Source organism: Pseudorasbora parva, chromosome 8 (assembly GCF_024679245.1).
Source record: "Pseudorasbora parva isolate DD20220531a chromosome 8, ASM2467924v1, whole genome shotgun sequence".
NCBI lineage: Eukaryota > Metazoa > Chordata > Actinopteri > Cypriniformes > Gobionidae > Pseudorasbora > Pseudorasbora parva.
Genome location: NC_090179.1, coordinates 6,440,244 through 6,463,473, shown reverse-complemented (window position 1 = coordinate 6,463,473; position 23,230 = coordinate 6,440,244). Strand labels below are relative to the sequence as shown.

At 39.6% G+C, this 23,230-nt stretch overlaps 1 protein-coding gene across 1 annotated transcript; it reads right to left on the bottom strand.

The window, feature by feature from the left end:
* Nucleotides 1-700: 700 nt before the first annotated feature.
* Nucleotides 701-22,355, bottom strand: si:ch1073-83n3.2 (uncharacterized). Its single transcript, XM_067451542.1, has 5 exons — nucleotides 22,241-22,355; nucleotides 16,810-17,068; nucleotides 12,456-12,489; nucleotides 10,872-11,046; nucleotides 701-1,752 (listed from the first exon to the last, which is right to left on the bottom strand). Exons 1-5 carry the CDS (start codon nucleotides 22,281-22,283, stop codon nucleotides 1,397-1,399), a joined length of 867 nt encoding a protein of 288 aa, XP_067307643.1. The 5' UTR covers nucleotides 22,284-22,355; the 3' UTR covers nucleotides 701-1,396.
* Between the last annotated feature and the right edge of the window lie 875 nt (nucleotides 22,356-23,230).

Sequence of the window (23,230 nt, the reverse complement as noted above, 5' to 3'; positions counted from 1 at the left end):
TTGATTTGTAAATACATTCTGGGGAGTATTTTAGATGCACAGATACCAAGAATCAGCTCATAAATCTCAACAATGGTGACATGCTTAATGCTGCAATGCATATTGTGCCCCCAAAGCGCTCACTTATGCATCTCAATTAGTAAATGTATCTTGATTTAAGAATGTTTAGACGTTTCTACTGACAAACAGGACATACTGAGGAAGAATTGTTTATCTTCGGTGTGGCACACTTGCATGTGAGCTAAATATAACATGAAGAAATGAGCATTCATCCCCCCGTTTTTCCAAACGCTATCTTCAGCAAAACTGCTTCGTCATCCTCTGCTTAACTCTGTAAACACTATAATCCTACTCAAACAGCTGAAGGACAGATAGATTGACACACTCACTATGACATACCATTATATTTGTGTTTAATAAACGCTCACCTATGTTCTGACTTACACAACTCTCCACAACACAAACAGAGAAAGAATGCGAGCAAAAGGGGACGTGAGAAAGATGGAAAAGGTGAATATAACAAATTTTATAGAAATATTGTTCATACAACAAAGATTTGCCCAAAGTTAGCAGAAATCACAGAAAAGAGCACATGGTGAGTGTTGAAAACCCCTGAACAGAATTATTCTTTTTTTTTATTTTATAGTGATGATAGTGATAATGACTAATAAGTTTATCCACAAACATCTGACAAGTTTTCAATAAACTTTATACAAGATTAAACATTGACCCCTTATATTCGAATTAGATAAATAAAACATAAAAGGTTTAAGAGTTCTAAGATACAGCAACATTTTTATTATTATTATAATTTTATATGGGAAGATGTTATATTTGCAATAGCCACGACATTGGAGTTAAAAGGGACACAGCAGGATGAATCTCACAAAACCTGCAAGGGGCATTTCTTGGACATATTTCACCAAACCAAAATGAAAAGAAAATATAAGAAATACTATAAAAGGAGTGTGTAAGCATCAAGGTGTTATTTTGTCATGAAAATGCCACAATGCAACAACAACAAAAAGTTGAAAAAAAAGTGGAAGTTTTTTGTCTTCCAAATATAATCAGTTGCATTCACACTCTAATTTGTCTTCTACTGAAAATACATTATCAAACAAACTGTTTATACTGTACAGCATATCCACATATTATGACCAATGGGTTTGTATGACTTTTACAGTTACCCGTAATTACTGGAGAATTATACATATATATTGTGCTCACAGGCTACTTACAAAAGAGTGATTCAAAATTGAGTAATTCTTTAAAAGTTAGTTAAATTCACTACAGGAATTCCCATTACTTTTTATGGTTAGGAAATAAAAAAATTCAAATTCATTAACATTCCACCTTTTCCACGACTGAGGGTTCCCTGGATAAGGTGAACATTACATTAAAACGCAAACCCTCCACAGTCGAAAGCATCAAAATCAGAGTCTCCCTCAAAGTCGAAGCTGTTAAAATGTGGCGACTCTATGGCTTGGCTGCAGGCATGGTAAGACCCGCCGCCCCCCATCTCAGAGAAAGCTGTTGAGTGGGTCATTTCAGGAGCATGGGCAGCCATGTTAGAGGACGCGGGCGGACAGGAGTTTAGATAGCCCAGCGCGGAGGACGCGGCCGCCCCGCCCATCAGCAGACAGACCGCTCTCACGGCCCGGGCATCGCTGCTGTTTCCATGGCGCAGACAGTCAGCGGAGCGAAGGGGCGGAGCCACTGTGGGGCTGGAAGGAGGTCGCTGGTTTATGCTGCCTAAAGTTCACAACAGAAACAGTTGAAGATAAGTGGACCTAAACATGTTGACATTGTGTGCATTTGCACTAACCACAATCACAGAGGCTGTTCATTAGGTGCCGAGTCAACGTTTACAGAGATCAGAGAGCAGTGGTGACACAGCCAACTTTATTATCTGCAAATGTTGTTCCAGACACAGTTAAGCTGATACCTTTCTCCTATTAAACTTCAAACAAAAAGAAATGACCATGCTCAGACTCTCAAAATTCAGCAATTTTTTTAAACAGACAAGGCTTAAACCTAGTCCCAGACTAAAAAGTATGTTTGAGCTGTTTTTAACTGATATAATCCTGAACTGATATATCTTAAAAAATGTAATTAACCTTGCCATAGTGAAATAATAAGAGTTCAGTACATGGACATCACATACTTTGAGTCTCAAACACCATTGCCTCCTCCTTCTTATGTAAATCCTGTACATCAAAAACACCGTGAAAAAAAAAGTGCTTCTCAACATAAACCCAAACGTGACGCAAGCGTTGGGGATCATTTATATGCACGCCCCCAACATTTCCATCTGTCCAAACATGTTCATTGTCAGACGGAAATGACGGAGCTGAATCATCAAACGACACCTGAGGATAGCAAAAACGGCTCTCATGACCATAGACTGTAAAACAAAATATGGCTGTAGTGTCCGTGACATCACCCATAGGATTCTGATAAGCCGTTCTGAAGCCTAAAGTATGGGCGAGCTGGGCGTTGCCATCTTGCGAGCGAGTCATCGGGTGTCACTCCCGGATAACAGAAAATGGGCAAAAAGGCGGGATGTGGGCGGAGCTTAGGTGACGCAATGACTATAGACGGCAGATAAATGGCTATCCACCTGTAACCACGCCCTTAACTATGCAGAACTTTAAGGCTTTATATAACATAAACGAATGAATTATAAAAAAATTCACCCCCATCACAGTTGTCATGAAGGTCAAAATTAGCCGTATAAGCCAAAACCACAATTTGTACCAGGCTGTAAACATGTTTTTTTCTGCTGTAAAGTTGAGAATTTTAAAATGGGGCTCAATGAGATTCTGCTCCCTTCTGGAGCCTGTCCCTAGTGGCCAGTTGAGGAATTGCAGTTTGAATTACTACCGTATTGGCTTCAAGAGAGATCGCGGGAGGTTGCCGCTTGCTCATGACACGTCATGTTTAGGCTGTGCAGGGGACTGTTGCCATATGTCAACAGTTATGGTTGAGGTTTATTATAATCGGACACCACAACAAATCGTTTGTTTGCTCGGCCCATTTCAAGCAAGCTTCAAAGACTGGAGAACTCGTGGCAAGCAGACGAAGGAGGATCTTCGGAGATGGTGCAGCAATGTGACACAGGGATGCAAAGGGCAAGAACCAGGCCACGGGCAATCCAGAACGGAAGAATCCACACACACACGACACCAGGAAGACGACTGCACACGAGGAAACACACAGGGACCACTGCAACGATCGACAAACACAGACTGCAGGTGAGGCAATTAAATAGGCAGGTGAGATGAGGTGCAGCTGGTGAATTGTGACCACGCCTCCAACACAACCAAACACACATATACAAAATGAGTCAGTGAATCCATGAACCGTGACAGTAAGTAGTGATTTATCCACTTATTGACTGTTTAAACAATTTCTGATTAAATTGAAAGTTTCTTAGAGAGACCGCATTGTCTAGATAACTCAAGATGCTTGTACAGTAACAATAGGAAACTCCAAGTACCATACCAAACTAAATAGTGTGTCTAATGACAAAGGGTTAATATTATTTTGTATTACAAAATACAACCGTAGATACTTTGCTTACAGATTGTTCACTCGATCCTTCTAGCAAACGTCACCTTTCCACCATAAGTTAAAACGATAGTCATTTGGCAAGGCTATTCATTTTGTAAAAATATAAGGATGTAATTGAACACAGACCGACTGGATGACACTTTAAGCAGAACATCTCAAATGGAGATTGCTGAAATGCAGCTTACTTGTTTATTGGTGTTTTCAGATCATCCGCGTGCGAGAGAGCTTGTGTGCATATGGTTGCCAGATTGGACATGTTTAGATAAAACACCGGATAGTATGCGCGCTATTTTCACAGAAAAGCTCTGTTTGGGGGATTTAAATGACTGAAACCTGGCAACCACTCCAATGCGAGCTCTTTTTCACGCACGGATGATCTGAAAACAATAAATAAGTGAGCTGCATTTGATCAATCTCCATTTGAGATGTTCTGTTTAAGTGTCATTTATTCAGTCTGTGTTCTGTCAGGGCGGTCAGGACTCACGAGCCGCTTCGCTGAACTGCTGAGCTGTGAGCGGCTGAAACAAGCCAATCAGAGCAGAGCTCAACATTAATATTCATGACTCTTCCAAATAAGGCAAAAACAGAGCATTACACCCTAGGGACAATTTATAGGGTTGTAAATGGACCTGTAAAACTGTATCTGGACAATTTTTGCCCTTAAATAAGCCACATACCCTCTATGTAGATATCAGAGAACCATTTAACATATTGTTTCAAATTAGGGCTGCACGATTTGGTGAAAATATATAATTGCGATTATTCTGGGTAAAATTGCGATTGCGATTTAAAATGCGATTATTGTTATTATAATTTTTTACACATGAAAAGTGAGTGTATATAACAATTTGTGTTTTTATATTAATGTGACTAATAATAATAATTATGATTATTATTACTGCTAAAAATATTTTTTTAAAATAAGAAATATTACCATTACAATAACATTTTCATAATTACAAATAAAAAGAGTATGTCAGAATAAATATAACAATATAATACTAATTATTATTATTATTTTTGTAATATTTTAGAAAGAAATATTATTTAAATATTAAGAAATATAAAAGAAAAAACTGCTGGGTTACCTATTAATATGCAGACAGCCTATGACTAAAAAACATTAGAAAGGTCTAAGCCTAAGGAGTTATTCTTAAAGTCAGTCTTTAATATGAAATATGAACCTCTTGTGCATCCACTGTGGGGGAAAAACTCCTGTACATTGAAGAACAACATGGATTGTCCAACAAATTTATAATTTTTTAAAGTTTATTAAGTTTTAAAATGTATTAAGCATTATTTTCTTATTATTGATTACCCACAAGTTTTTAATTCATACTGAAAGCCAGAGGGCGCCCTCGAGCGGAAAACGCCACATTTGCATCAGAGAAGTAATTGACGTTAGTTTTCAGGAAATCCCTGATGTGGAGCTAACGCGGTGTAAACAGAAGATAGTGACGCTTTGATTAAACATGACGACAATAAACACGACTGCAGCAAAATATGGTGTATTTGAGTTCTTCAAGCCGTCAAGGGTATTTTCATAATAATAAAGTATATTATAATGCAGTGCTGATTGACATAGAATGCTATAAAATAACGCCTCGTCTGTCTCACTCTGATGAGAAGCCACATCAGCTCACACGCACTCGACTGACGATGTGAAGTGAGTTAAACATGTTATTAAACGTTGCCTTTTGTTGAACAGGTTTATGAACGCTTCACTAGTTTGTGAAGATGTTTGACTCGTGTTGCTTTTTTAAACACACGTTATAAGCAACTCAAACTTGCAGTCTTTCAGACGGAGCAGCGTTTATCACAGAGCTGCTCTTCTCTAACACACTGGGCATTCATTTATTTAATTAAAATCGCAGCCTTTGAGCTTTCATATTCGCACACAAGCCAAATCGCGATTGCGGTTCGATTTCGATTAATCGTGCAGCCCTATTTCAAATCATTCTAGGGCACCTTTAAATGCCCTAATTTAACTCAGGCCTAATCCTAGTTTAGCCCTGTCTGTGAAACCAACCCCTAAAGGCAAAAAAACAAGATTACACACACTACAATTACTGCAACTTACGTGGCAAGGGCTGAACTGCATGAGTATATTTGACTGACATACTTTTAGTATAAAAACATCATCAACAGCAAAATATGCACACACCCCTTTCACTCATAGTGCCTCCCCTAACTCAAACTTCATACTGTTAAAAAGTTTAATTTGAAATTTTCCAAAACGCAGGAATTATTTTACAACAAATTACTGTAGTCAGAAATTTACAGTGAAATCAATGCAATGCTGGGTCATTTTCTTACAAATTACTTTGAATCTGCAGCAGAATGATGCTGACGTCACAGTAATTTACTGCTTTTTTTTCTGTGAATTCACATCCTAAAGTTTCATCCCACTGTAAGAAATTATATTGTTCAGTAATTATGAAGTAACTATAATGGTGATTAGTGTTCCCTTTACTTGGGATCTTGGACCTTGTGTTTTGACATTAAAGTGTTGATTATATGCCGTAGCTGCGTTGTAGGCTCTGTGTTGCACATGTTGCCTACGTAGATGCTATGCCGTAGGGGTGACGCAGAAGTATAAATCAGCCTTAAGAAGTATGACAAATGGAAACCCTTGGTAAAACAATGACATGATAAACTAACTGGCTGGCTTCAAGTTATCAGTATTTTTATTTCAATTTCATAATTATTTGTAGATGGATATTTCACAGTAGTAAAGCACCTGCTTATTAGATATTTTAAAATAATGTTTGTAACCAAGCAAATAGGACCACCATTCACTACCATAGTATTTTTTCCCTAGTATGGTAGTCAGCTGTTGTTCTATCTGCTGGCGTAGTGTGCCATCAAGATCGTCCCTCCAGCCGAGATAAAGTCTGGCTTCTGGAGCCCATACTTCATTGTACCCAAGAAAGGTGGTGGGTTATGACCAATCCTTGACCTGCACCCTTGAACCCTTGAATCTTGAACCGAACACTTCATAGGCTTCCATTCAAGATGTTGACAGCCAAATGCATTTTCGAATGTGTTTGTAGCGATCCACTTGAAGGACGCATACTTTCATGTCTCCATTCTTCCTCGACAAAGACTGTTTCTACAGTTTGCCTTCGAGGGGCAGGCATACCAGTAAACGGTTCTCCCGTTTGAGTTGGTGCTGTCTCCTCACGTCTTCACGGAAGTTGTCGAGGCAGCCCTTGTGCCACTCAGGCAGCACGGGTTCCCATCCTGAACAATCTCAATGACTGCCTCATTCTAAATCAATTTCGAAATCAAGTGTGGAAACACAGGGACCTGGTGCTCCAGCACCTCGCCCGTCTGGGCTTTTGGGTCAACTGTGAAAAGAGCAAACTCTCCCCTGTGCAAAGGATCTCTTTTCTCGGTATGGAAAACGACTCGGTCGCCATGTGTGCGCAACTTATGAGCGAGCGTGCACAGTTTCTGCTGGAAGCCTTCGCCAGTTTGGGGGCAAGAGTGCAGTCCCACTGAAATTATTTCAGAGGCCCCTGGGGCATATGCATCTGCAGCCACAGTAACGTCGCTCAGATTGCTTCATATGAGGCCGCTCCAGCACTGGCTTCGCGATTGAGTCCCGAGATGGGCATGGCAACAAGGCATGCTCTGGGTCCCAGTCACCTGGGCCTGCTGTCAGACCTTCACCCCGTGGGTGAACCTTAAGATTCTATTGGACAGAGTGCCTTTAGAACAAGTTTCCAGGCATGTTGTTGTTTTAACAGATGCCTCCACCACGGTCTGGGGTGCCATGTGCAATGGACATGCTGCCGCGGTCTCCTGGAAAGGACCCCAGCGCCTTTGGCATGTCTATTGCCACGAGTTGTGACAATATGTCTTGCCCTGCACCGCTTTCAGAAGTCAGAAGCATCTGAAGTCGCTTTGTGCCACTTACATTCCCGGAGATCAGAATTGTGCAGCTGACGAGCTCTCACTCCATCCCCAGACGGTTCAGCTGATTTGGAAACAGTTCGTCGACGCACAGATAGATCTGTTTGTGGAGGAGCAAGAAGAGTTGTGGGTGTAGGAAGAGAAAGAGCTAGAAGAATTGAGGGTTTAGCAAGAGGAGAAAGGGAGGAGTAGAGGGAGAAAAGATGGGCAAATTAGACTGCAATGCTATAGTTTAAAGAAAAGAAAATGTAAGAAGACATAAGAAAAGAGCAAAGGGGCAGCATGGTGGAAGAGGAGGGAGACGGGTTTCAATTGAAATCAGAGCTACCCTGATTGACCATATTATAAATCATGATCCCTTCTTTCTAGCCAAACATAAATGGATCCACAGTGGCTTCAATTATCCGCACATTTCAAAGGGAAATCCGGTATGGTTTGAAAATGACCAACACATCCTGGAGTGTCTGCTGAGCCGTGTCAATTGGTGTCTCCTCTGAATTTGCCTCACCGGCACGTCATCCTCAATAAACCCGTCTCCGCCGCGATGACTCTGATCTTTCAAATATTCATACTCTTGTGTAATCGACGCGCCATTCTCAATAAACCCGTCTCTTGCGTGTGAAACCCTGAAATTTTGAATATCCCTATCTAATATGATTTCCGACCTGTAAGGTTGCCAGAATAATAATCATACAATGTGTGTTTATAGGCCAGAGGAGAACTGGCAACCCGACTGAGTCTGGTTTCTCCCAAGGTTTATTTTTCTCCATCATGCCCTGATGGAGTTTTGGTTCCTTGCCACTGTCGCCTTTGGCTTGGCTTGCTCAGTTGGGGACACTAAAACTATAACACTAAATTTATGGTCTAATTTATTCAACTAAATATACAAATAAAATGTATTAATTAGTTCTTATTTAATTCTATAAACTATTATACAGATCTGCCAACATTGTCGCTATATGATAAATTAAAAAAAGCTGATAACATCACTTTTTTCTCCAGAACGACTGTACAGCCAAATCTAATTTTGTTGCAATATTGTCCTGTTTAACACTGTGAAGCTGCTTTGAAACATTCGTCATTGTAAAAGCACTGTATAAATAAAGTTGATTATGGATTGATTGAAAATCACTTATTTCATAATTGTGTTCCTTCCCTCTAGTCCTGAATTTAATTGAGGATTTCTTCTACTCTTGGAGATGGAAAGTGTATGATCGCAACCCTTACAACCAAGCAAGTCTTCTTCAAGCAATGGAAGAGGCCTGTGGAGATGATGAGGCAGAATATTATCAAGAATGGGTTCAACATTAACATGTTTTTTTTCCCCACAACCCATGGCTCGTGAGAATATATAATATTCAACACAATAATCCCTCAGCATCTTATCAATAAATTATCAGCAAATTAAAATAGCTGGGTCTCAACTGATCCCTCTGTGACTGGATTCTGGTCTTTTTAACTGGAAGACCTCAGTCAGTCCATGTTAACCACTTTGATATATACCATCATCATCAAGAACAGACAGTGGCTTCATACCTTCCCCTGTGTCTACTGTAGCTCTATTTAAGGTGCCGACTACCTTAAGTGAAACTGAGATTGACCCACACTCACGGACACTTGAGAGGGTGTGCACGCAACAGGAAGTAGGTATGCAAGATTATTTCAAGGTCACTCGTCTCGTTTAGTCAGATGTACATCTCTGCTTATGTTGCATGAGTGCACACTGCTGGCAGAACCTTTGCAATGGGTTTAAAAGGAACATCCTAAGCCCACTTGGATATAGAGCTGATTGAGTATTTACAATTTTTTTTTATAAATCCGTTTTAATGCACTATGCTATACGCATCTATGTATGCTGTGATTTCATGAACATGTTTCTGGATCAACATCCTTGTTGATCCTGGAACAACATTCCAATCAACCAATCAGATTTGAGGGATATTTAATAATTATTATTAAGTTTAGGCGACCAACAAGGGTCAAGGACTTCTACTCCATTCTTATTCTCCTATCATTTTCCCCTGATATTAGTGATATGTTATGGGTAGGGTGAGGTTTAGAGGTAGGGATAAGGTTATGACTATGTTTTGGATAGGAATGTTGTTCCAGGATCAACAATAAATGTAGATCTAGGAACATGTCTTACTTGGCAAAATCACAGCGACCGTATGTATGCTCGGGCTGTTGAAGAAAATATTTTACAAAATTACACAAAATAAAATAATACAATAAACTGTAATCGTGTAAAAACAGTCAGCTTAAACGGTTAGTTTCTTTCATTAATGACTCACCCTAATGTCGTTTCACACCCGTAAGACCTCCGTTCATCTTCAGACACAGTTTCAGATATTTTATATTTAGTCCGAGGGCTTTCTGTCCTTTGAATGTAAGTGTATGCCCACTTGCTGTCCACGTCCAGAAGGGAATGAAACATCATCAAAGTAGTCCATATGTGACATCAGTTGGTTAGTTAGACTCTTTTGAAGCGTCGACAATACATTTGAATCCAAAAATAACAAAAAATACGACTTTATTCAGCATTGTCTTCTCTTCCGTGTTCCTCAAATAAAGAATCAAACGGTCATGATTCAAGATTCGGATCGCGTGTCAAACTGGCAAACTGCTGAAATCACGTGACATTGGCGATACGAATCACGAATCAATCTGCTGATTCGCGGCCATTCGATTCTTTTTTTGAGGTTTTTGAAAACAAACGCGGAAGAGAAGACAATGCTGAATAAAGTTGTATTTTTTGTTATTTTTGGACCAAAATGTATTGTTGACGCTTCAAAAGAGTCTAACTAACCAACTGATGTCACATATGGACTACTTTGAGGATGTTTTCATTCCCTTCTGGACGTGGACAGCAAGTGGGCATACACTTACATTCAAAGGACAGAAAGCCCTCGGACTAAATCTAAAATATCTGAAACTGTGTCTAAAGATGAACGGAGGTCTTACGGGTGTGAAACGACATTGGGGTGAGTCATTAATGAAAGAAATTTCATTTTTGGGTGAACTAACCCTTTAAGGTAGCTACAAGTATTATGCGGTTAAATGGCAACATAAAGAAGGGTTTAAGACACTCGTAGTGATTTGTCACATTCACATCCTGCAGGTGCAGATTGTCACATGGCATTTGCTGCCTCCAGAACTTATGAAAGATGAGAAAATATGGCAGAATTCACATCACAGAGTTCCAGGCGGAGCAACTGCCCTTGAATGGGAATGCTAATAGCTCTCCTGCTTGAGAACCACTGCTCCAGAAGAACATTTTTATGGCGTAAAAAAGAGCATGATATTACCATAGCACCACAGCCAAAGTACAATGGTAATATCACTGCATATTTTAATTAATGACTAGTAAAAGTGAGCCGCACCTCTGTGTCTGAAGGAGTTTTCTCTGGAGCGGACACGCGGGGAGCTCAAGCCCTTATCGCTGAGGTGCGGGGATGTGGGCTCTTTGTCGCTGGAGATGTCTGGAAGCGGCTCCCGGTCTGTGATGCAGGGTGTGATGCTCTGCTGTCTCTTCAGGGCCAGTGGTGAAGTAACACCCTAAGCAATAAGAGGAAGCCTTTGAAATATGCAAATATACCCAACAAATCAATCAGGAAAACGTTGGACTAATCCAACGTCAAAATCAGATTGACATCTAAACCCAACATTTGTTCGACGTAAAGCTTTTCCCTGACCTGACGCAAGAAAGTATTGTTGGTGAATATAATCTATTTATATCACATATCCACTTTCAGGGTCAGGGATAAGATTAACAAACTGTCCTACTTTATAATGCTACAAACAATATCATCTGACCAGTTTTGTTTCTGGCTTCCTTTGCAACAAATTATATGTTTTTGATAAACACCGTTACAAAGACCACAAACTCAACACACAAAAGGCAAGAGTCAAACTGCCCAACTAAAGGAAATACTGATCATCATAATGGTGACTAAACATTTTCAATAAAAGTTCAACATCTAAACCTCTGTTAATTCCCAATAAGAACTTCTGTAGACCTTTGACAAAAATAAAGTCAATCTGGTTAGTAATAAGTGAAGATGGGAATATGTGTACTGGCATGCATTTCTTTTATTTTTCCCCCTTTTTTCAATATCTGCCCAACACTGGAGCTTGACGTCAAGCATACGTTGGGTTTAGACGTCAACCCGACTTTCATTATAAACCAGAACTGACGTTGACCGATGTGTACATCCTGTGCCTGGGTACTGTATGCCGAGTGGTCATGAAAACATCTTTCTAATCCAAAGATTAAAGATGGCAAAGTGTTCGGTTGTCTCTCAAGCGAGATTACAACACTTATCATTGATATAGGATCTGACATATTATGTAACATTCATCAAGAATAATCCTGCTGTTCAGCCCTGTATGAAAATCATTTGAACTGCATTTACAGGGAGTGCATACAGTGATGTTTGCCTTGTAAAAAGACATTATATATTCTTTATATGCCAATACAATTATTTTTCTTAGTTCTATGAAGAACAAATTCCTTCAAATAACGTTTAAACTATTATTGCAAAGCTTGGGGTAGGGAAAACGTATGTTTTGGGGAAAAAAAGTATTATGCTTACCAAGGCTGCATTTATTAGATCGAAAATATGGCAAAATATATTGTTATTCAATTAAACTCCTCCCTGTAAATGCTGCATCGACACGACATCCTCAATAAACCCGTCTCCGGCATGACGACTCCAATCTATTGAATAATCTTACGAATATCAATTGATCTAATATGACTTCTGACCTGCAATGTTGCCAGAATTATAATCACACACTGTTAGTTGTCATACACAGGCAAATCAATTTCTGTTGCATTATTTTCCTCTTAACACTGTAAAGCTGCTTTGAAACAATCGGCATTGTAAAAAGTGCTATATAAATAAAGATGAACTGACTCTCTGACCCCACCGAATATTTGTTGTTAATGAAATGTTATAACTCACCTCCTTCACCTTCCTGAGTAACTTCAGCCATTGACTGTTGGAGACAAAAAAATGAGTATCACACTCACTCACATTTATCTAAAACATTATATTAACAGATACTTAACGCTATCAGCTAGTTTTTTTCTGTCTTGTTATCTCGTGATCACGACTTTATAATTCCTCGTGATCTCGAGATAACATAAGTTGTTTTGTCATGATCACAACTTAATCTTCTCTGGTGCTTTCACACTAGCCCTTTTGGTGCAAACCCGGGTTCGATTGACGTCAGATTTCGGTTCGTTTGGATGATGTGAACGCGGTCTTCTGAACTCGAGTGCGCACCAGCGAACCGTAATGTTACCCGAGTCTGCTTTAAAAGGTGGTCTGGTGTTCGGTTAATGTGTACTCTGGTACGGTTCGCTGCTGATGTGAACACAAGCGTACTAAATAGCAGAAGTGAACCGCTATGATGAATGATTTGATAAAAATGTATGTTTTGTGTGTGTTTCACTCATTTACCTGACGAGCGTCACTGACGTACTGCAAGCAGAGAGCTGTAGATCTCATCTCTGCTCGTCTTCGGCATTCTTTAGAGCATTTCTAGCACATTCGCTGCAGTTAGACGCAAGTGCCATTACGAACTGAAGCTCTGGTAACAAAACCAATGGTTCAAAGATTAACATATAAAAGTGACGGGAGCAACGTTGCATTTCGCCGCCTTCATGCTTGCTGTCGTTACTTAGGGGTAGCAATCAAATTCGGGTTCACTTCGGTCCAGGCAATCGAACCAAGTGTGAAAGCACCCGAAAGGGAGTCACACACCAGACGCAAAGCTCAGCGCCACGCCACATCTTTAAAATTCGAACACATTATTTTTTATGAGTGTACGCTAGGGGTGTTCGATTCCAGGTTTTTTGGATTCGACTCCGATTCCCAACTCCCACTGTGGGAGTCTATGGAATCGACTCCTTGACTCCATTTACTTTACATTAATACAGGGTTAGAAACATTGCTGTTGTTACACAAAGTCCTAAAATCATAAAACTGCACACTTTTAGCGTGGCCATCCAAATTAGTCCAATTTAGCAATGACTTTCATGGTTATCAACATTTCTGTATCTATTACATAACCTAGGAAAAGTCACGAAAAAAGATGTTGTCGAGTGATGGCGTTAAATGCACATGATCATTGTCTTAAAGGGATACTTCACCGCTTTTTCATATTAAACTATATTATTCCCTTAACTAAAACGAGTTGATACATACCTCTCTCGTCTCAGTGCGTGCTCTTAATCTCTCTGACGCGCGGTGACGATCTGATAGCATTTAGCTTAGCCCACTAAGCCCAGTTCATTCACTATGGAACCAAACAGAGATCAAGTTAGAAGTACCAAACACCTCCACGTTTCCCCTATTTAAATGCAGTTACACGAATAGTTGAACGATCAAGTATGATGACAAAATAAAACGTGGTACTTCTCTAATCGTATTAAAAAGGAGAACTATAATGTATGGCGGAATAGCACTTCTGAGAGTACTTCGGCTCGGCGCAGTAAAAAGTCCCGGCCGAAACATCTTTCCTCACATCTCCCCCTCCCTCTCTCATTTCTGTCAATAGGGAGATTGTACCGGGGAGATTGTGGAGCCGAAGTACTCTCAGAAGTGCTATTCCGCCATACATTATAGTTCTCCTTTTTAATCCGATTAGAGAAGTACCACGTTTTATTTTGTCACCATACTTGATCGTTCAACGACTCGTGTAACTGTATTTAAATAGGGGAAAGATGGAGGTGTTTGGTACTTCTAACTTGATCTCTGTTTGGTTCCATAGTGAATGAACTGGGCTTAGGGAGCTAAGCTAAATGCTATCAGATCGTCACCGCACGTCAGAGAGATTAAGAGCACGCACTGAGACGAGAGAGGGATGTATCAACTCGTTTTAGTTAAGGGAATAACAGTTTAATATGAAAAGGCAGTGAAGTATCCCTTTAAAAGGTGAGTTAAAGATACTATAATAATGCACACTATTGATGCGTTTCTTCTTGATATTTTTATGATTTATGGTTAGTTTAATAAACACATGGTTACCATGGGAAACTATATTTATTGCAATAATATATAACCTACCATCAATTAAACTAAAGCTAGCATGGATGAAGCCTATTACAAACTAAAGTCACTGTGATTGTTTTATATTTCTGAAGTAAGCACTCAAATAAATGTGTGTGACAGTTTCTGCGACAGCTCTCTGACGTCAGTGTACCTCGCGGCTCACTTGTCCCTTCCTTTTACTCACTCCTTGCTTATAGTGCACTCAACTTCCATGCATTTTAGATTCAGAGATTCAGTAAAATAGAGCGATTTCGGACACAGCAACAGAGTCGACACTGAGAGCCGATTCCTGTACTGGAGTCGACCCCGGTTCTGGGGCTATTCAGAGTCGAGGAATCGACTCTTTTGGATTCAGCGCTTGTCTGCGGCGACTCAGGAATTTGTTCAAAATCCACCACAGAGCACCAAGGTCTTACATTACATTGATATTATATTTCCCCTTAAATCATCAATGTACCTACTGATTTCACCCTGCGCTACAAGATACACTCATCGTGAAGCTCTTCTGTCAGAAGTCGATTCAAAACGGAGCTTGCGTAGCCTATATAATGTTACACAACTGTGCCTACAGGTGGCAGTATATAACCAACTAAACCCCTGATGGGGTGTGGTGCAGCCTATCCACCCTACTGTGTTACATTGGCCCTTTAAGATGCCATTTTAATCAGCAGCCTAACGGTTAGTTTGCCATATTGTGTCACTCAATGTATATAGCCTATTGATAAGAAATATGATTTATAGCCTATGTAAAGATGTGTAGCAGCCTATAATTTAATTCAGTAATACAATAAAACCATTTTATTTTGTACATTTCTTTGTAGCAAACTACACACATATACATAAACACTCTTCTCAAACAGCATCCCAAAATTGTATTATATCAACTGGATTAAACATTTGTTTTTAGAGATCTGGAGTGCAACTCTTTTTAATAGAATATTGGCTAGAAGGAACGCACATGATACCAGTCACCGCCTATCCTACAGGATACTATAAAAACAAGTTATGTAATGTAATTTTATTTTATTTCCTTTTATCAAAGGAATGAGGAAAATAATATGGTCTGAATCGAAACTAACCGATTTTTAGAATAGCTACAGAATAATCTGCCATCCTTCTGAAGGCACTCCCCCTGCGCTTTTGATAATTTAAACTTGTTAATTACACAAATAAAATGTTTATTAAGCGAAACAAAGATTTAGCGGAAAGATCCAGCGCGTGAAAGTTGTTCGTTGCTATAGCAACACTACTCCTGGTGAAACAATCATGAGAAGAAGTCGTGATCACAACAAAACAACTTCTGTTATCTCGAGATTATGAGAAAATTAAGTCAAATAAGACAGAAAATAATTATTATTCATGGCCATTCAGGGCTTCTATATGTTTTGCCCACAAATCCACAAATATATAGAGTACAAAGTGGCTAAAGGCTCCATTGGTTTTGTTTTCCTCTAAACCACTAGATGGCACAAAAACTTGCCTTGAAAACATTCAATCTGCATGGAAAATGGGCTGATCCTTCTTAAGTCGATGCGCTAAACTCTAATTTTTGATGCTTTTAAAAATTTTGTGGATTTAAGTATAGCAAAAGTTAAGAATCTATAAAATGCTTGAATATATTTTGAGACAAAGTTCTTCGTAATGTTTTTCAGTTTTGTTCAATGTAATTAAATCAACAGGTTTTCAATAATGGAAGAATATGCAAAAGTATGATATTCGGGGAAAAGGCACCATATTTAACATGATAATAACCATCTGGCTGACTTTTCCATGTGCTGACATGACATGATTCGATTCAGATGGAAAATATCATATATGAAGTTGGGTGGCCTGTCAACTTCTCCACATTTATAATGAAGCCATCATATTAAAAATTATATTAATCATATAATATAATCATAAATGATTTTATGTATTTTTGGAATATATTTTTATATTAACATTTTAATGACAGTATATTTATTGAAAAAAATGTATTTTATTTGTCAAAATAAACAGCACAAATATAGCTAAAGTGCTTATTTTGAACAATCCCCCTCTACATTTATAAGACTTGTAAACTAATGAAACCACTTTTATGATTTATTTTCACATATAATCTGTAGCTCCATCAATGTTCAATAACCTACAAACATGTATTTTTTCTACAATCATACACTGGGAGTAGTAAAAAGCAAGGTGTGCCTTTAGCCCCGTTGTACCCTTCTGATACCAAGGAAAATCTTTGAAGAATCTTTCCATGAACCGGCTGTGAGCCCACCTGCACTCTTCAGGGCTATCAGAGAGCAGGAGGAGGAACTTGTCTTGGGGCAGGATGAGGGCAAAGCAGCTGTCTCTGCGTCCTCCAGGGGGTAAACGGGGCAAGTCCAAGATTTCTTTACCCTCCACTATAGACTCACAGTTACTCTGCAGTGCCACCACCTGGTCAGGTGGTGAGTCTGCATCTCGACACACCATCAGGTTTCCTTCCACCGTCAACACCAGATACTTTTCCTTCCATTGCTTAAACATGAAGCCCCCTTAGAGAAAAAACAGAGGGTAAATCTGAGACGTGCCTTATTCTGAGAAATCAATCAATTTGTGTTTCTGAAAATTTAAAGCAAGTTATATTATTTGCGATCTTTGAAAATGTTACTGCCAAACCTTCTAGAAATTATACCTTCTGTAAATCATCTCACAAAATTGTATTCTTCAGGCGGAGAGTAGCAGGTTCACAGAGCTTCTTAAATTACTGTAAATATAAATGCGCTAAAAACTTGAATCATTATTAACCATATGACACGTTTGGTTTCTTAGATTTGTTTAGTTTCTAGTCATGGTTTTAATTCTCTATTTGCCCTGTTTCAGTTCTTCATTGAGGTTGTCATGGTTTATTACTTACACACCTGTTCCTTGTCTCGTTAATCCTCTAGCCATGTGTATTTAATGATGGGTTCAAGTCCTCCTGGGATGTTCGTATTTACGAGGTGAGAAGTCGTGTTTACGACATCAAAGGAGCTTCCCAATTCTTATTTGTGCATCCTCGTTTCCTTTCCTAGCTTCCTTTCCTCGCGCCTTAGCTCCGTCCCTTCAGGATGCGAGGGAAGGAAGCGAGGATGGAGGAATTGAATCAAGTGAAATGATATATCCTCGCTCACTTTAAAGCGGCGTTAATGATGACTCATGATGAATGATGAACATTAGAGATAACTATTTATATTGTGAAACATAATATCAACCATAGAAACAATAATATTATACATGTAAACATAATAATAATGATGAATAGACTGTGAAGTGAAGGGGGAGGAGAATTAATGCTTGCGTTACGTTTAGTCGATAAAACACTTCCGCAAAGGATACTCCTGTGTATCCTCGCTCATGACTCCTCAGGAAGCTCCTCACTCCTCCATCCTCGCCTCCTCGCGGTGCGATTAGAGAACTGAGATCTCCTACAAGATGGCTGAGCTCCATCGGTTTCCGGGTCATAGGATGGAGGACGGAGGAGCGAGGAAATGAGGAGGGATATTGAGAAGGACCACAAGTCTCTTTGGTCGGAGCAAGATGGCGATGTACCTTCTTTTAATGAATTTCACGAAAATACAGCAAGGTTTGTTGCTTATAGAAAACTAAGAACAAAGAATGCACATCTTTTACGTTTTTTTGTAAATGACAAATCCTGACAGTGTCACTGCTAAATACCCGTTATAGTGGATTTTGGATATTTTAACTCTCTTCCCGCCGGTGTTTTAAAAAGCAGTTCCCAGCAGCTGCCAGTTTTCTTTGACCATTTCTACAAAAATTGAATAGCCATAGCATATTTCGTTTTATGAATATCTGAGCTTGCAATATATCAAAAGAAGAGCTGACATTCCTCTTTAAAAACAAAAACAAAAAAACATTTTATTCTAGCTTCATCCATTCCTTTTTTATCAACACTTGAATATGGGTTTCATTTAAAAATAAGCAACATTTTGAACAAAAAGCTGAGAAAATCACGTTTGTGAAAGACTGAATCCAGATCAGATTCAGAAATGATCACACACAGATGGAGTAGACGGAGTCCATCAACACCTCTAATGCTTCACAGTCCTGAAGCTCGTCCTGGGTCCACATCTCATTCAGTAGCATAAGATAGTTTTACTGTGTCTTCCTTGCATGTGTTTTGATGGTCCTAGCATCTAAAAGTGAAAAAACAGAAACCCAGAAAATTCTGCGTTTGGTGGGGAAATAGTGAATCCAAAAATCTTACAAATTGTGCCTTTAATTTGTTAAAGAGGGGGTGAAATGCTGTTTCATGCATACTGAGCTTTTTACACTGTTAAAGACTTGGATTCCCATCCTAAACATAGACAAAGTTTCAAAAACTAATGTTGGACGTTTGATGGAGTATTTCTGTGTCAAAAATACTCCTTCCGGTTTCTCACAAGTTTCGGAGAGTTTTTTTCGAGTATGGGTCCTTGTATGGGCCGTACGGGCTCTTCTCCCGGTAGGGTGCGTGCGCGCGCGACTAGAGCGAGAGAGAAAATGCACGCCCATAAACACTCGCTCAGCTGCAGATCCAGTCGTCCGTGAACACTTATGTCGTTATAGTCCGCGCCGCGCTCCACTTTATTCCTATGGGTGACGTCGAGCGACTTCAACGCTTCAGCACAGCATTCCGGGAAGGCAGCGCTGCATTTGAACCGATTTGAACGCAGAAATGACGGGAAGCTTCACAACATCGCTTCAGTCGCGTCGCAAAGGGGATCTCCACCGTTCACTGCTGTCACAGGACTTCACCAAATCATACCGAAGAAGTGTGTTTTTGACGGAGCGGTCCCAGCGATAAAGGTTCGGTCCTGCTTTGGAAGCAGCCGGTGAGTAAAACTGCTTCAAATGTCTCTGCTGTTGGCTATCGTCGCGTGAGTAAACATCAGTAAACGACACGATCGCGTGCTTCGTCATTCAAATGCGCTAACGGTTACTCCATTGCTGTTCTATGTATAACGTTACACTAGTCTGACGTGCAAAACCGTTTTGCTTGCTACTGCTGAGGTTTGGTCGCATACAATAGTCCATAAACCGAATCATGTCCTCATAAACTGAGAGTAAACACACACAAATGTTGACAGGCCACTAAATACAGTCCATACCACAGAGACGGACGTCCTGCTGCTGCTGTTTCTCCTGTTCAATTTATTTCAGCCTCCGGATCTGATTCTGGATCATATCTATTAGCTGAGATAGCGATGGGTTTCTCCACGCTTGAGGACATCACCGTTTTGCGTGCTCGTCATTCTTTAGCTCCACCCACACGATACGCCTCCAGGCACTCGTTTTTTTCCGGAAAGACTCGGTACTCGGTAAAATCGCATCTCTTTACTATGGCACACACATAAGATTATCAATTTATATTATTCAAATCAGTTAAATGATAGTTAGGCTGCATTAACTAGGTCAGCCGGAAGCGGAAACACTTCCCACAACAGCCGATATACTTCTTCCATTGTAACAAGAGTGGCATTTGATATTAGTCTTCAGACTGACGGCAGAAGGTCTGGACTCTATCACTGCTTTCATTGGTCAAGGTCCACTCAAGAGGACCTTTGACTGACAATCAATCACAGTTCATTTTGTTCTGCGTCATGTTTAGGGGCATGAAAATGTAAAGTCGATGTCCCTGCAATAACTGACTGGCGTGCATCTATGAATTATTCATTCAAGAACATTGTGCGAGTTTACTGCAACTATGGAGCCGCGAACTTCACATACTTTTGAAAATCCAGCGTTTAGTCGATCCTGGTTAGCTCTCGTTGTCACAGTCGTAAACACAACGACATTCTCCTTCCACGAGGGAGTTTGGAGTCGCGCCATTTGTTTCCAGGCGGACCGTTAAAGAGCGCAACACACACGTCTCACAGACATCCTGTAGAATTCAACCAATCAGATGACGACTTCAAAACTCCTGAAGTGTTTCCAGAAAAGTGTCCCATATGCATCAGACGTTCAGCCAGTGGTCTGTGGGGGTGTCGTCTGAGGCTGAGACTAGCCGGATCTAGTCCATATCCAGCTCTGTGGACCTGCATCTACAGTAGACATGACCACAACAGCCCTGAAGAAACAGGGTCTAGGCAATCCCCAGTGAAGGCCCCCTTGACAGCAGAGACCACAAGGACCAGACAAGTCCTCTGAACAGAGCCCGATGGCCAGCTTGGACTACATCTTCAAGCAAAAGGAACTCGATGGAATATTTTGAATAATACCAATCCACAATCTGACTTGTGATGCTGCCTAAATCATAATCGCACCGTGTTTGTTCGTCGGCCCTGATGGAGGTTGGGGTCCTTGCCACTGTCGCCTCTGGTCTGCTTAGTCAGGGACACTTAATATCCAACAGTATTTTTGGTCTTACTGTACTGACTTTATTTGATGAGAACTATCTGAGATGGACGATGACCACTGTTTTCTGCAGAGCTGTTATTTGGGACTCATTCCATAATAGATGATCTTTACAACAGAGCTGACTTCAGCTGAACAAGGACACGGTTTGTCCTTTTAGAGCTGCTTTACAGTCGGAATTGAACTATGTTTGCATCATTTAATCATTGCTTTCCTGTTATCACTGTAAATCTGCTTTGAAACAGTCTGTATTGTATAAAGCAGTATCAAAAGAAAGGTAATGTCTTGAATTTTACCGTTTGTGCTGTGACAAGTAATTTAGCATATCACCATCCCACACGCTAAACTTACATGTTACAATTTAAAAGAAAATGCATATTGTTTTCAGGGATGGCATCTTCCCCCATCTTCTATTTCATATTTCACATAACCTTTAAACATTTAATAATGATGAATTTTGATGTGTTGGCTGATATTGAAACAAACAAACACACACTCAAATTATATTGCTTTTAGAATAAGCTTTTTAGATATAAGTGTCTGAGTTTAATGACAATACAAACTTGTTGATTTTTGTGGATATAAGTAAAATATTTTTAACTAGACAGGACAGTTTAAATGTTCTTTTTAATAGTATAATCTTTTATAAGGAATTATGAACGTTGTCCTTGTCATCCCCATCATAAGCATTTGACCCAAATACACACATACAGAGGGGAGGAAGCAATGTGGACAGGTGGAGCTGACACACTTGAAACAGCCTGAAAGCAATAGATGAAGAGCACATACAAATAGCTCACTGGCAGATTATAGACTGTTTAAACATCAGGAAGGTTAACGTTAAAGTATAGCGATTGCTAACAAAACATTTTCACGCCATTACTTATTCAATGCTGTCTTTTATTAAAGCTGTGAGATATATCATAGGTTGAGATTTTATGTTAAATGTACTATTTCCTGGAATGTGTTAAAAACAAGCATAAAACTATTTTAATCTCCAATCAACTTGTCGTGTTCTTCTACAAGGACACATCCTTTATTTTTGCATTGATTGCAGGTCATAAGCTATTCAATAACCTTTAAAAATAAGTTATAAGTATACCATGTCTACCATGACTGAAACCAAAATAGATGTACCAGACAAATGTCTGTGCAAGATAAAAATGAAAAATGTACGACATTGACAAACAAATCAGTGGCATTAATCAAACAGTATTCACTATATTAAAATGGATTGATTCATGCCTATAGATACACAAAGTGACTGAAACATTAGTGAACAAAATAAGACAAAAATATATCAAAGGGTAATCAAAAAGTGTAGACTTTACCATATTTCCTGAGGAATCCTCTGTGCACCACTGCTGCGCTCATTCCTGTGCTCAGCCAAGCAGCAGAGATATAAAAGCGTTCGAGCTGTGGCTTTACTCGCAATTTGAGAGAGAGACACACACATAATCCGCACTCATTTAGAACATTCCAGCAGGCAGCGTCCAATCTCAGCATGCCGGACCGGGCATTATGGGATTGTAGCGACTGCATCTGAAAGGGAAAAAACACCAGTGCTTATACACATCACATGCACCCGTAAGCTGCCAATCATGATCAGAACTAAGAGAAAATCCCATAGAGCTGGAGGTTGTCAAATGACATGTCAACAATGTCTATCTCTTAATGTAAACTTAGAAAAAGCATGTGATTTAGTTGGATTTCTGCATATATTGTTCATAAAATTTCAAAAGATTGCATAAATGCAGTAGGCTATGCTTATATGAGAAACATGCAATTAATGTTTGCACATGCTGTGTACACGTATTTAAATCCCTGAACTCGTTATTGACATTGATGCTTCTTTGAAGAATCTTTGTCATCCAAGGAACATTTTCATTAATAAATAAAGAAAGTAATGTACAAACCCTTGTCAGTTCTACTCATTTCAACTGACTTGTGAAAATTGGTTAAAAAAAATCCAAATTCTTTTCTTTTTTTGTTTACAGTAACGCAAATAGTTATTTTCCCTGGTAACGAGTTACTTTTATATTGAGTGAGTAATTCAGTTACTAACTCAGTTACTTTTTTGCTCTACTCAACACCTTAATGAAACACCTAGCCTGGATGCCAGCCGAACTCAGCCCCGGCCACAACATTTGAGCTCGGGCAGTTCGGTCTGGCCTTGATCCATAGAGGAGTAATTATGCCTGAACAGAAACTGTTCGGACCAATGAAATCATCAGGGCGGGCTTTAGCCGATGACGGACAGATGATCAACAGTAACGTAATCATCACGTCATCAAAGGGGCTTGGATTATATTTTTTCGATT